The 12,802-nt window shown below is 46.2% G+C and overlaps 1 protein-coding gene and 1 non-coding gene across 2 annotated transcripts; both read left to right on the top strand.

Annotated features, from left to right (window-relative positions):
- The first annotated feature begins 3,776 nt into the window (after positions 1 to 3,776).
- On the top strand, positions 3,777 to 3,883 carry LOC136131676 (U6 spliceosomal RNA). Its single transcript, XR_010656406.1, has one exon. It is a non-coding gene; the product is annotated as a U6 spliceosomal RNA (small nuclear RNA).
- Positions 3,884 to 4,491: 608 nt separating this feature from the next.
- On the top strand, positions 4,492 to 11,133 carry LOC136131609 (tubulin alpha-1C chain-like). The gene is made up of 4 exons (XM_065888438.1): positions 4,492 to 4,653; positions 7,472 to 7,694; positions 7,837 to 7,985; positions 10,059 to 11,133. Exons 1-4 carry the CDS (start codon positions 4,651 to 4,653, stop codon positions 11,031 to 11,033), a joined length of 1,350 nt encoding a protein of 449 aa, XP_065744510.1. The 5' UTR covers positions 4,492 to 4,650; the 3' UTR covers positions 11,034 to 11,133.
- Positions 11,134 to 12,802: the final 1,669 nt, after the last annotated feature.

Below are 12,802 nucleotides of genomic sequence, written 5' to 3'. Positions count from 1 at the left end.
GTTGCAGAGCACAGGCTCTGTGTGCGTGGGCTTCAGTAGTTGTGGCACGAGGGCTCAGTAGTTGTGGCTGGCGGGCTCTAGAGTGCAGGCTCAGTAGTTGTGGCGCATGGGCTTGGTTGCTCCGTGGCATGTGGGATCTTCCCGGACCAGGGCTCGAACCCGTGTCCTCTGCATTGGCGGGCGGATTCTTAACCACTGCACCACCAGGGAAGTCCTTAAAATGATTTTAAAATGCAAGAGGATGAATCTTCATCTCTAATTTTGTCTACCACCACCACCTTAGTACCACGTAGTCCTTTACTATGTGTATGTATTCCGTACTATGTATCTCATTTAGCCCTCACAACAGTGTATCCACCTATGAATTATATATTATCCCCATTTTATAAGGGAGGAGATTTAGAGACATTAAGAAATTTGCTCAAGGACCCACAGCTAGAAAACAAAACCAAAAAAAGCCAGAATCCAAACTGAAGTAATCAGGACTGCAAAGCCCTTAAACATAGTGTGTTTCCTCAGGGGCAATTTGCTTGAATATGAGGAGGTAGGGAGTTAGAGGAAGAAAAATAAAGGTACTTCGTTAATGAGTCATATGAAAACAGAATCTAAAAGTAAAATGCCGGGCTTCCCTGGTGGCACAGTGGTTGAGAGTCCGCCTGCCGATGCAGGCGACGCGGGTTCATGCCCCGGTCTGGGAAGATCCCACATGCCGCGGAGTGGCTGGGCCCGTGAGCCATGGCCGCTGAGCCTGCGCGTCCGGAGCCTGTGCTCCGCAACGGGAGAGGCCACAACAGTGAGAGGCCCGCATACCGCAAAAAATAAATAACTAAATAATAAATAAATAAATAAAATAAAATGCCTATTATTTGAAAATTACCACACTGAACTATTCCCATCCAGGTTACTAGTGACTTCTTTTTCTTTTTTTTTTCACACACACACTGTATTTTATTTTCACAAGAGATAAACTGACACCAAGCATTGTAAATGGATGACCACAACAAAAGCAACAATGATGGCAATTACCAAACACGAAACACACTCATACTATGTCATAATATTGATATTCAGTCCAGTAATCCTCCACTGTAACAGCTCCTTTACTTTGCAGTGAAAATTGATTTGTGTATTTTTGCCTCTGAGTCCTTGGGGGATTTTTTTTTCAAACAGAAGGTCACAAAAATTATAATCATCATCATCAGTTCACTCAATCCCATGTAATTAATTTTTTTTTCAATTTAGCACTTTTATGAATTCATCAGTTTTCCATTAGAGTTCTGAAAATGCTTATTCATTCAGTTCAGCAGTATAGTCAGTTTCCAGAAGCCTGTACTTGTCAGAGTCTTTTCTATGAATTCCTTGAAGATGAAACCCTTTTATAGGAACATTTTTGCAAAAGCATCAGAGTACACCCAGAACTGTCTGTAAATTACTAGTGACTTCTATGTGGCTAAATCCAGTGGTCATTTTTGAGTTCTCTTGCTTGGCCTATTGGTAGCATATGACACTGCTGATCACTCCTTGCTTGCTTTCCAGTACCTCACACTCTCAGGTTTCCTCCTAACTCATTGGCTGTTCCTTCTCAGTGTCCTTCATGGTGTCTGCTTCCTCTCCCAGAACTCAATCCTTGGTCCTCTTCTCTCCTATTTCTATAGTCATTCCCTTAGTGATCTCACCCCATGTCATAACTTTAGGATGGAACTTAGAAGTATATCTCTACCCAGATCTCTCTCCCTTCAGATCCAGACTTTCATATCTAGCTATGTCCTGGGCGTCTCCACCTCTACGTGGACATCAACATCCGGACTTAACATGACCAAAGACAAACCACTCATGTCATCCCTCTCCAAGCCTACCCCATTCCCAACATTTTGCATCTGTTGATGGCAAAACCATCTTACTCAACCAGGCTAAAATCCTGGAGTAATCCTTGGCTTCTCTTTCCCTCACATGTGAGCCTTCAGGAAATCTTTCTGGCCCTATCTTCAGAATGTAGCCAACTCTAACGACTCTTCACCACTTCTTCTTGCTACCACTCCGGTCTGAGTCTCCATCATCTCTCAGAAGGACTACTGCAGTGAGTTATCATCCTGCTTCTACCTGTGCCCTCCTATAATCTATTCTCAACACAACACCAGAGGGATATTAAAAAAAAAAAAAGGTAGTCAGGTCATGTCCCTACAATGTTTTGAACCCTACATAGGCTCCCCGTATCAGGGTTAAAACCACAGGACTTTGTAGTGGTTTACATGAAGCTACAAGATCTGGCTCCCATTGCCTCTCCAACCCTCATCTCCTACTATTCATCTCTTCCAGCCAAGCTGGCATCCCTGCTCTTCCTTCCAGGAACACTCTTGCCTGGGGGCCTTTGGTGCAGCTGCTCCATGTTCTGGGACCACTCTTCTCCCAGGTAGCTATTTTGGCTAGCCCCTCAGGACCTTCAAGTCTTTGTTCAAATCTCACTTATCATTAAGGCTAACCTTGACCATCTTGTTTACATTGCAACCTCCTCCCACATTCTCCCTTCCCAACACTCTCATTCCACTTTACTTTGTGCTGTTTTTCTATAGCACTCGTCACCTTCTAACAAATTATATAGTTTACTTATTATGTTAATTGTTTATCTTTCTTCCCTATCCTCCTCTAGAACATTCACTCCATGAGGCAGAGATCTGTCAGTTTTGTTCACAAACTTTTTTCCAAGCACCTAGAAACTGTGCTAAATATATATTTGTGGAATGAATTAAAAAGTTGGAAAGCACTAATTAGACTAAAATATCTAGCAACAGACTAAGATGCTAGTTATTCCAGATTTCAGAATATCCTGCCACACAATAGGTGCTCAATGAGCATTTGATGAATGAACTATGTACTGTAATTTGAAAAGGAATCTCTGCACATATTTCCACAGCCTCTATTTTGTGTGGATGAGTTGGAGTGTATCTTGACTTCTGCCTATTCAGTATCCAAAACCTATTTTGCCTTTTTCTTCTTCAGGAAAAAACCCTGTAACATATTCTACTATTCAGTCACTTTTGTTATCTTCCTCTCTTCTTTCTTTCTTTTTAATTGAAGTATAGTTGATTTACAATGTTGTGTTTCAGGTGTACAGCAAAGTGATTCAGTTATACATACATATACATCTAATTTTTTTTTTTCAGATTCTTTTCCCTTACCAGGGAATTCCCTCCAACAGTCTGTAAACACCCTTGCCTGGAAGCAATTGGGTAGGTCTGGTCTTTCGAGCACCAGCCATCTGTTGTTGCTTAGCCCTTGCAATAAATCTACCTGTGCTCCGAACTCCCATGTTCTAGTTTGTTTGGCCTCAGTGTGCCTGGGACACAGGAACTTGGGTTTCATAACAAGAGTGGTATATTTAGGATGAGGTAGTACAAGGTAGTGAGGGCCCAAGGGCAGCCCCACCACTCCAGCTGTGTGATCTTCAACTAGTTTAATTCCTCTAAGCCCTAGTTTCCTCATCTGTAAAATGGGGATAACTCACAGGGTTTGTCCAATGGATGAAATGTGATTAATATAGTCTGAAAAACAAACAACTCTGAATAGTACGCAATCGAAGAATAAAGGCTAATATTATAATGAACTGAAAAACAACAACAAACCTGCTTTTGCACCAAGTGGAAGGAGGTTGCTGTTAGGAACCACAAGATTCATTTAAAAGAAGGTAGGTAAATAAATAAATAAATAAATGGATGAATAAATAAATAAATAAAAAGGTAGGAAAATGAATAAAGAAAAGCAACAAAAAAAGGTGAGAAGTGCTCGCTTCGGCAGCTCATATACTAAAATTGGAACGATACAGAGAAGATTAGCGTGGCCCCTGCGCAAGGATGACACGCAAATTCGTGAAGCATTCCATATTTTTATAACAAGAAAAATTTTTTTAAAAATGGTGAGAAAAAGGGCTTCGGGCCGGTTCATGGTAATTAGGACCTGGAATGGGGAGCCAGCCCTTCTCTCTTGGAAGTCCCTCAGCTGCGAGGGGAGCGGGCGCCGGAGCTCCGCGTAGGCCGGGCCCGCTGGGGAGCTGTTTTGCCGGGCCGCCCCTCCAGGGTCCGGTGTCTGGGGCCCCGGGGGCGGAGCAGGGGGCTTAGCAGGCAGCGGGAGGAGCCACGCTCCTGGGGCTCCCGCCGGGGCTCCCTTTAACTCGGTGCCTTTTTTCGCTTAGGCGTTGCCCCCTGACGCCTCCCGCACCCACTGAGGACTGTGCAGACGCTTCGCCTCCCTTCTCCTTCCAGTCACCGTGTCCACCCTCCTTCCCACCCCACCGGCCCGTTCTCCGGCCCCAGGATGCCACCTCCCCTTCCGGGTTCTTCTGGCTTGTTCCGTAGAGTTCGTTTCGAACTTTTGAACCCACCAATCAGCGCCACGCGCCCCTCCTCTCTCCGCGGGCAGGGTAAAATTGGGCATCCGGCCGGGGACCTTGGGCTCGGAGGCGGGGCCGCGGAGGCCGGGGCGGGTCCGGTGCCCGCCCTTCCGACACGTGGCCAGGATCGTGGTATATAGGATCCCTCGGGGCCGCTTTCCCTCTCACTACTTCTCCCCCGGACTCCTTGGTAGTCTGTCAGTGGGAGAGCTTCGTGGACGTCCCCTCGCCTCCTCCAGCCCCGCAGAACCCTACAAGTCTCAGTCATGGTGAGTGGGGTCCCCGGGTGGTGGCGCTGGGGGGAGAGTGCGGAGTCCGAAGAGACGTCGGGACCCCAGTCCACGTGGGGCCACGTTCCGGACGCCTCCAGGCAAACTGGCTTCTGGTGGCCTTGCGGAAAGCCGAGTTCACCTGGGAGACCCCTCTACCGGCTCGAAGGTGTGGCCTGGGCACTGCCCTCGGTGGAAGTGGAAAGCCCATTTATTTGATCCTAGATAGAGGGCACCCATCCCCCCCAGGGCCCGCTACCGCCCCAGGAAGGCCAGGGAGCCTTCACACTGGCTCCCAATGACTTATGAAACCTGAAAATCCCTCCCATTTCCCCCAATGATCTCACTTTCCCACTGCAGCATCTCGTGTGCTGGAGCATCTCGTGTGCTCCCGCATGGTAGGCGTTGCCTTTCCAGCGCCCTATGACTCGCTGCTGAGTCATCTGTGGCCAGACTCTGGCGAGAGCTTTCAATTGCACCATCCTCACCTGTTGTCGGGCTCGGGGGAGTGCTTCCGTTCGCACCCATCCTCACCTGTGGCCGGGCCGGGGTGGGGTGCGGTGGGGGGAGCGCTTCCGTTCGCACCAATCCACCTGGAGGGATGTAGGCAGGCTCCTCCTTTGAAGGGAATTACTGTCACGTTGTTTAATCCTGCATTTCTCGTGTTAATTTAGTGGGGTGTTTATAGCTGAAGCTTTCTACTTACAGGTTTAAAAAAAAACAAGTCCATAAAGAGAGATTTTCTTATAAAGTCACAGAGTAAACTAGTACTGACAAAGTATTCTCAGTTTTAAAGAAACTTCAAATTACACACAACTTGAGTATTTTCTGTATAGCTTCCAAACAAGTATCTGAAACAAGTATCTGAGGAAATATCTGTTGGAAGTCTACCTAAAGTAGGCCGTATGTATCAGATGTTTCAAAATAATATCTTTTTAAAAAGCAATGCAGTGAATAAATAGTTACCTCTTTAGGGACTACCACAGTTATCAAACGTATGTATGACTGTAACAACTTGCTTGAGTGCTTTTTACCAGGCAAGACCAAAAAGATAGTGGTAAAAACGTGTTTCAGAAAGCAGTGGGGTAAAACAACTATATCCCAATGAAAAAGAAGAAGAAAAAAAAAGAAGAACGTAAGAAGTGGGACTGTTTAAAGGGCAGGAGAGCAGCAGTAGCAGCAGACCTATTCAGGCATACACTGGTTAGATTAATAGTTTTTTTGTTTTTTCGTTTTTAAACAAGGGTCAGGGGCTGCTTATCCAGTTAAGGCTAGACTAAATGATTCCATTGTCTCACTTCATCTCCCGAGTGGCCAGGGGAGAGTGGAGGGCAAGCAGTGGCCACAGTCTAAACCATACCGTTGCACAATGAAAGAAACTCAGAAGGCTTCATTCAGTAGAAGTGTTTCATTAGAATGACAGGATCATCTCAGATACTTTATCTCCCTGGGGCCTGGGGCTGTCACGGACAGATCTCTGGTTCTCTCCTTTCTAGGGCTGTGGAGTGTCCAAAGTCCAGTTAAAGGTAAACATGATGCAGTTTTAAATAGTCATGGGTTCATTAGAACAAACAACTCCCCTTTCTCCCACGGCCCTAGAGCTGGGCAAGTAGAGGCAGGTAACAGTGAACTTGCTGAGGAGGTCAGCAGACCATGATTGTTTTATGGGGAGTGTAGGTGAGAAGGAGGGGACCATAAATCAAAGGTTGTGAGTGACTGGGGGTTTTATGTTGGGTTATGAAGCTAGGCCCTTTGAGATCTTAGGTGGTGTTGAATTTTCTTTAACTAGATTCCTATTAGCAGTTTTTAAAAACTTGAAACCCTCTTATTTGGAGAGAATGTAATGGGAGATATTTGGTATTGATATGTGAAAGACCTCTGTCTCCAAAACCGCTAATCTGATTTATGATGGAAACACAATAAAAATCCTTTTTTTGTTTTTTCTCTTAAGTCTGTGGGTGTAGATTCTGTGTTCACTGCCTTATTTTACTAAGCAGAAATGAGTTTGGTAACATCCTAACATCGTTACAGTTGTGAAATTATAAGACTTTTCCCCCACGTTGCCAGAGATATATATACATTCTACTAGAAGACAGCTAATTTCTTAAACTATTAATAAAGTCTTGGTGACACTTCTAGCTTTTATTACCATGTGTCTCCGTCCCCCTCCCACCTTCCCCACCACTCTCCCCTCAAGATGCATTGATAGTGAAGGAAAATGTTTTTCCTTAAGATTAAGTTCTTCCACAGGGTTAAAAGGCTGCCTCTGACCACAGTTTTTAAAATACAGGTAACTGCTGCTTATCTGGTGTTTTCTCCATGAGTCATATGGCTGTAGTTTGCTGGTTTAAGCTGGTTTTAAAGGGAGAGGCGGAAGCTCTTCTCTTTAAAGAATAGGATTAAAGAGGGACCAGAATGAGCTCTAGTTACACAGTCATACAGAGAATGAATCAGCTGGAAGGAGGAATTTTGCATGCCTTTAAGGAATCAGAAGGCATATTTCCCAGGAGTTGGGGAAAATCTATTGCTAGAGCAGCTTGTATCATTCTGAAGGTAGAAACCTGACCTTGAACATCTAATGTGGCTACAAAGCAAAGGTCTGGTCTTTGGTCTTGCCTAGTAGTTCATTAACATATCTGTGGTTTTCCAAAGCATTTTCTCTGAGTTAGGCTGTTGCTTGTGAAATAGTCCCTGGGCAGGAGTGGCCTCCAGAAAGGTGCTGATCTCTTCTGAAGGTTAATAGTCATTTACAGTGAATCATTCCTAAATGTCCCATCTGATGTGTCATGTTCTGACATTTCCTTTCTTCCTCTCACAGCGTGAGTGCATCTCCATCCACGTTGGCCAGGCTGGTGTCCAGATCGGCAATTCCTGTTGGGAGCTCTACTGCCTGGAACACGGCATCCAGCCTGATGGCCAGATGCCAAGTGACAAGACTATTGGGGGAGGAGATGACTCCTTCAGCACCTTCTTCAGTGAGACAGGCGCTGGCAAACATGTGCCCAGGGCAGTGTTTGTAGACCTGGAACCCACGGTCATTGGTGAGTTGACCTCAGTAACCCCAATGAGATCCCGGGGGTCCGGAACAGGAGGTGTATCCTGGGGGCTCCATTGATGCCCTGGGGTCAAGCAGACTTGTGCAGGTTGTTAGTGATGGGTGGCTGCTTCATTTTCCTTTTCCAGATGAAGTTCGCACTGGCACCTACCGCCAGCTCTTCCACCCTGAGCAGCTCATCACAGGCAAGGAAGATGCTGCCAATAACTATGCCCGAGGTCACTACACCATTGGCAAGGAGGTCATTGACCTAGTCTTGGACCGAGTTCGGAAACTGGTAAACACAGTACTTTATTTAAAGTGGATGAGAGTTTTCTCTTACAGTTTTGAGAGACCAAACTGCAAGAATCACTCTTTGCACACTAAAATGAACTTTATACTGCCCACTAAATAACTGGACTTCTAAACCAGGGGGTCCTGAGCTACGGGACAACTATGTGGGGTGGGGATAGTGTTCTTTTGCCTCTTTCTGTGTCTTACAAGGCAGATTTGGGCAATTGCTCATTCAGTGAGGGCAGTTTACCTGAAGTCAAGGTGAGTACCAGGACACCTTAACCGTGTTACTGACATTTAAGACCATTAAATATCCTTGTTCATATTAATCAGGCAGCTTCCCAGCTTCAGGCCGAGACATCCCTTTTTAGGTCATCCTAGTCACAGTGAGTAGGTGGCTGGCTGACGTGTAACTAGTTGATCAAATTCATAAAAATTGGACTGCTGACATGTTATTACAGAAAGTTCATAGCAAAAGAAGCCAGTGTAACACTGACTAGAAATAGCTGACACTGGGAAATTCCATCAACACTGGAAGTGGAGTCAATGGAGCTCCCTTGTTACAGAAGCAAGTATAAGTCATTGGAACTTTGAAAGTATTAAGATATAATCACAAAAAAGCAGTACCCTCGTTTTTCTACTAGAGCTCAGGGCAGTGTGGACTGGCCCTGTGGCAGAAAAATCTAAGGCAACTATTCACATCGGTAAAGTTGCTAAGTGTTCTGTTCGCATCATTTTAATTAAGAGTCTGGCAATCAGATGACTCTGCTCCTTAGGTATGTGGGCAGCTTGTAAGTAATTAAAAATCAAAAATGAAGGCCTGGGTGGAATAGCTTGTTGGGAAAGTCACATTATGCTAAGCCCAGCAACAAATGGTCTGTTTTGAAAAGAATGGCCTTACATCATTCATGGCTTCATACTTTTTCAGATGTTTATCATCGTCTTCCCAGCAGAACTGGGCTAATGGTTCCTATGTTTGCAAATCAAGCTTCAGCTACAAGTACTGACTTGGAAATCAGGACCTGCCTTTAGGGACAGGTAAACCTAGTAAAAGCCATTGAGGGTTCTGGAGTGAAGTTCATTAACTACCAAAACAATTGCATTTGTCCTTGGTGTTATTACTGTGTCCACATGAGGCTTAATGGGTGAAATTGGTAGACTAGGGCCTGCCCTGGCATTGATCTCATTCAGAGTATGGACCCACAGGAGAAGTGAACTAGGGGCTCAGTAGAGAATGTCCACAAATCTCTGGGCACCTTGAGAAGTGAAGATTGTCAACAGAGTACTTTGTTTGAAATGACAAAATCATCCTTGCATACAATAGTCAGAATAGCTCAGTTAAGTGGCGGAAAGCCCCAGTGACACAGGGACATGGAATTGTGACAGTAAATCGCCTTTCCCAGAATGAATAGACTTTCTGATAACGAGTGCTTGCTGTGCTGAGCACTGTTCCGGACACTCGTTTAATTCTCGACAACCTGAAGTAGGTTACTATTCTCCTCATTTAATAAACGAGAAAACTGAGATTAAGAAATGAATTTGGTCAAAGTCACACGGCAAGGAACGGGTAGAGCCAGATCCAGACCCGGCCTTACTCCAGTACCAGGGCATTGGATCTTGGCTATTCTGTTGTGTTCCAGCTCAGAAAGCAGCTGCCGAAATCTGTAAGACGTCCATTGTACGGGGCTGGTGGTCCCAGGCCTGCTGTTGGTAGCTCTCCAACTGATAAGAGGTTGCCTTTGTTCTGCAGTCACAGCAAGGGCACCAGAGGTTGCCCTCCCAGTCACCAAAACTTGAGCCCTGCATCCATTCCAGACCTCATGATTCCTCTGCCTGCAGAAGTGAAAACAGTTCATTTAAAATAGCCTTTTAACAGATCCCCTCCCTCCAGCTCCCAAGAGTTGATTGTGAAAAGTTTCTCTGAATCACTTAGCACTTAGAAGCTCTTTAGGACTGCTTTCTTAGCAGATATTGTTCAGAGGATTTTTTTAAAGATCTCAGTCAATGTGATTATGGAATTCAAAGAAGTCATTGCACCTTTCACCAAGGCTAAAATTAAAACTCCTTTCTTTCTTAGGCTGACCAGTGCACAGGCCTTCAGGGCTTCTTGGTTTTCCGCAGCTTTGGTGGGGGAACTGGTTCTGGGTTCACCTCCCTGCTGATGGAACGTCTCTCTGTCGATTATGGCAAGAAGTCCAAGCTGGAGTTCTCCGTTTACCCCGCCCCTCAGGTTTCCACAGCTGTAGTTGAGCCCTACAACTCCATCCTCACCACCCACACCACCCTGGAGCACTCTGATTGTGCCTTCATGGTAGACAACGAGGCCATCTATGACATCTGTCGTAGAAACCTCGACATTGAGCGCCCATCATACACAAATCTTAACCGCCTTATGAGCCAGATTGTGTCCTCCATCACCGCTTCCCTGCGATTTGATGGAGCCCTGAATGTTGATCTGACAGAATTCCAGACCAACCTGGTGCCCTATCCCCGCATCCACTTCCCTCTGGCCACGTATGCCCCCGTCATCTCTGCTGAGAAAGCCTACCATGAACAGCTTACTGTAGCAGAGATCACCAATTCTTGCTTTGAGCCAGCCAACCAGATGGTGAAATGCGACCCTCGCCATGGTAAATACATGGCTTGCTGCCTGTTGTACCGTGGCGATGTGGTTCCCAAAGATGTCAATGCTGCCATTGCCACCATCAAGACCAAGCGCAGCATCCAGTTTGTGGACTGGTGCCCCACTGGCTTCAAGGTTGGCATTAATTACCAGCCTCCCACTATGGTACCTGGTGGAGACCTGGCCAAAGTACAGCGAGCTGTGTGCATGCTGAGCAACACCACAGCCATCGCTGAGGCCTGGGCTCGCCTGGACCACAAGTTTGACCTGATGTATGCCAAGCGTGCCTTTGTTCACTGGTACGTGGGTGAGGGCATGGAGGAAGGAGAGTTTTCTGAGGCCCGTGAGGACATGGCTGCCCTTGAGAAGGATTATGAGGAGGTTGGAGCTGATAGTGTTGAGGGAGAAGAGGAGGATGAAGAATATTAACCTGTCTGCTGCAATTTTACACTCTTGTCTTGGGACTGTCTCATTTCTGTGTTCTGTGGAGCTGCCCGTTATGGCCCTGTCTTGTCAATAAAAGTGATATTTCTGTTTTCAGTGTCAAGCTGTATCATAGTAAATATTTGCTCTGCTTATTCAAGGCCCATGTGGGATGGAGGAGGCTGGCGGTTTCCGTCTTATCATTTGCTCAGTGTTTCAAGTGGCTTCTGTGTACTTGTGCCAAGGGGTTTGTCTATTTCACTTAGACCTGAATTGATGACTGGTTATAAAATCATTCTGTGAGGCAACGGGCTCACATTGGGCCAGTGTTTTTCAAACTTCAATGTGGATGTGAACCTCCTGCAGATCTGAATCTGTAGGTCTGAGGTGAAGCTTCAGATACTGCCTTTTTTCTGGTTTTTTTTTTTTAAAGCTCCCAGGTGTTCTTGGTCAGCTGAGACCATATGTGGAGTATCAAGGGGGTAGGTAACATAGCTAATAAATGGTGGAGCCCAAATTCAAGTCACCAGCCAGGCTGCCAGAACTATTGCCGTCATTATTCATAAAATATTGGAGTCATATGGGAAGGGCTTGGAATTGTGCTGATTTATCCCATACTTAGCCAAAACCTACAATGGCAGATAAGATTGTGCTTTAAGAAGTTACTGCTTGGGGACTTACCTGGTGGTCCAGTGGCTAAGACTCCGTGCTCCCAACGCAGGGGGCATGGGTTCGATCCCTGGTCAGGGAACTAGATCCCACATGCCACAACTACGAGTTCGAATGCCACAATTTAAGATCCCAAGTGCTGCAATGAAGACCTGGCACAGCTAAATAAATAAGTAGAAGTTACTGCTTGGAGAAAGTGGAGCAGGCCGAGACACAAAATCACAATAGTCTCAGGTTGTTATGGTGTTGGTCCTTGTCCCAGTGTGTGTCATTGGAAATATTTGAAGTAGGGGAATAATAAGGAAAACTGAAGGAATGTGTGTGTAAGGAAGGTTGGAGAGGAGAGCTCCCTAATTTGGACCCTCTTCTGAGAACCTGTTGGAAGCAGTGTGGTTCTTGAGCAGGGGCAGGGGGCAACTATGAGAAGATGAGGGTGGGGGAAGAATGCACATGAAAGTGTGGGTGGCTGGAGAGCTTGGTGACGTGCTCAGGGACTGGTGGTGTGGCCTGAAAGGTTGAACCAAGCAATGAAAAATGACAAGGATGATCAGAGGGCCAGGTCATGCCAAAGGGAGGAGCCAGCTTTGGTGCTCGGGTGCTGGCCTGAGAGGGGAGGCCAAACAAGTGGCAGGAGCTGGGGGTGGGTGCAGATCCGTTCACCTGAGCTTATTCCAATGGTGCCCTGTTACCATCTTTGTTTTCCTCCTTGTGTTTTCACCCCTTACCCATTGCTCACCTCTGCACCCTTAGTCTTTAAGGAGAGCATTTTATTTTTTTAAATATTTATTTATTTATTCGGTTGCACTAGGTCTTAGTTGGGGCAGGTGGGCTCCTTAGCTGTGGCATGCGAACTCTTAGTTGCGGCATGCATGTGGGATCTAGTTCCCTGACCAGGGGTCAAATCCAGGCCCCCCTGCATTGGGAGCACGGGGTCCTATCCACTGTGCCAAGGAGAGCATTTTAAAAATAAACATTCTGGGGCTTCCCTGGTGGCACAGTGGTTAAGAATCCGCCTGCCAATGGAGGGGACACGGGTTCGATCCCTGGTCCGGAAAGATCCCACATGCTGTGGAGCAACTAAGCCCGTGTGCCACAACTACTGGGCC

The sequence above is a fragment of the Phocoena phocoena genome, chromosome 11 (genome assembly GCF_963924675.1).
Source record: "Phocoena phocoena chromosome 11, mPhoPho1.1, whole genome shotgun sequence".
Taxonomy (NCBI): domain Eukaryota; kingdom Metazoa; phylum Chordata; class Mammalia; order Artiodactyla; family Phocoenidae; genus Phocoena; species Phocoena phocoena.
The sequence above is the reverse complement of the archived record's forward strand: the minus strand, read 5'-3'. Positions and strand labels throughout refer to the sequence as shown.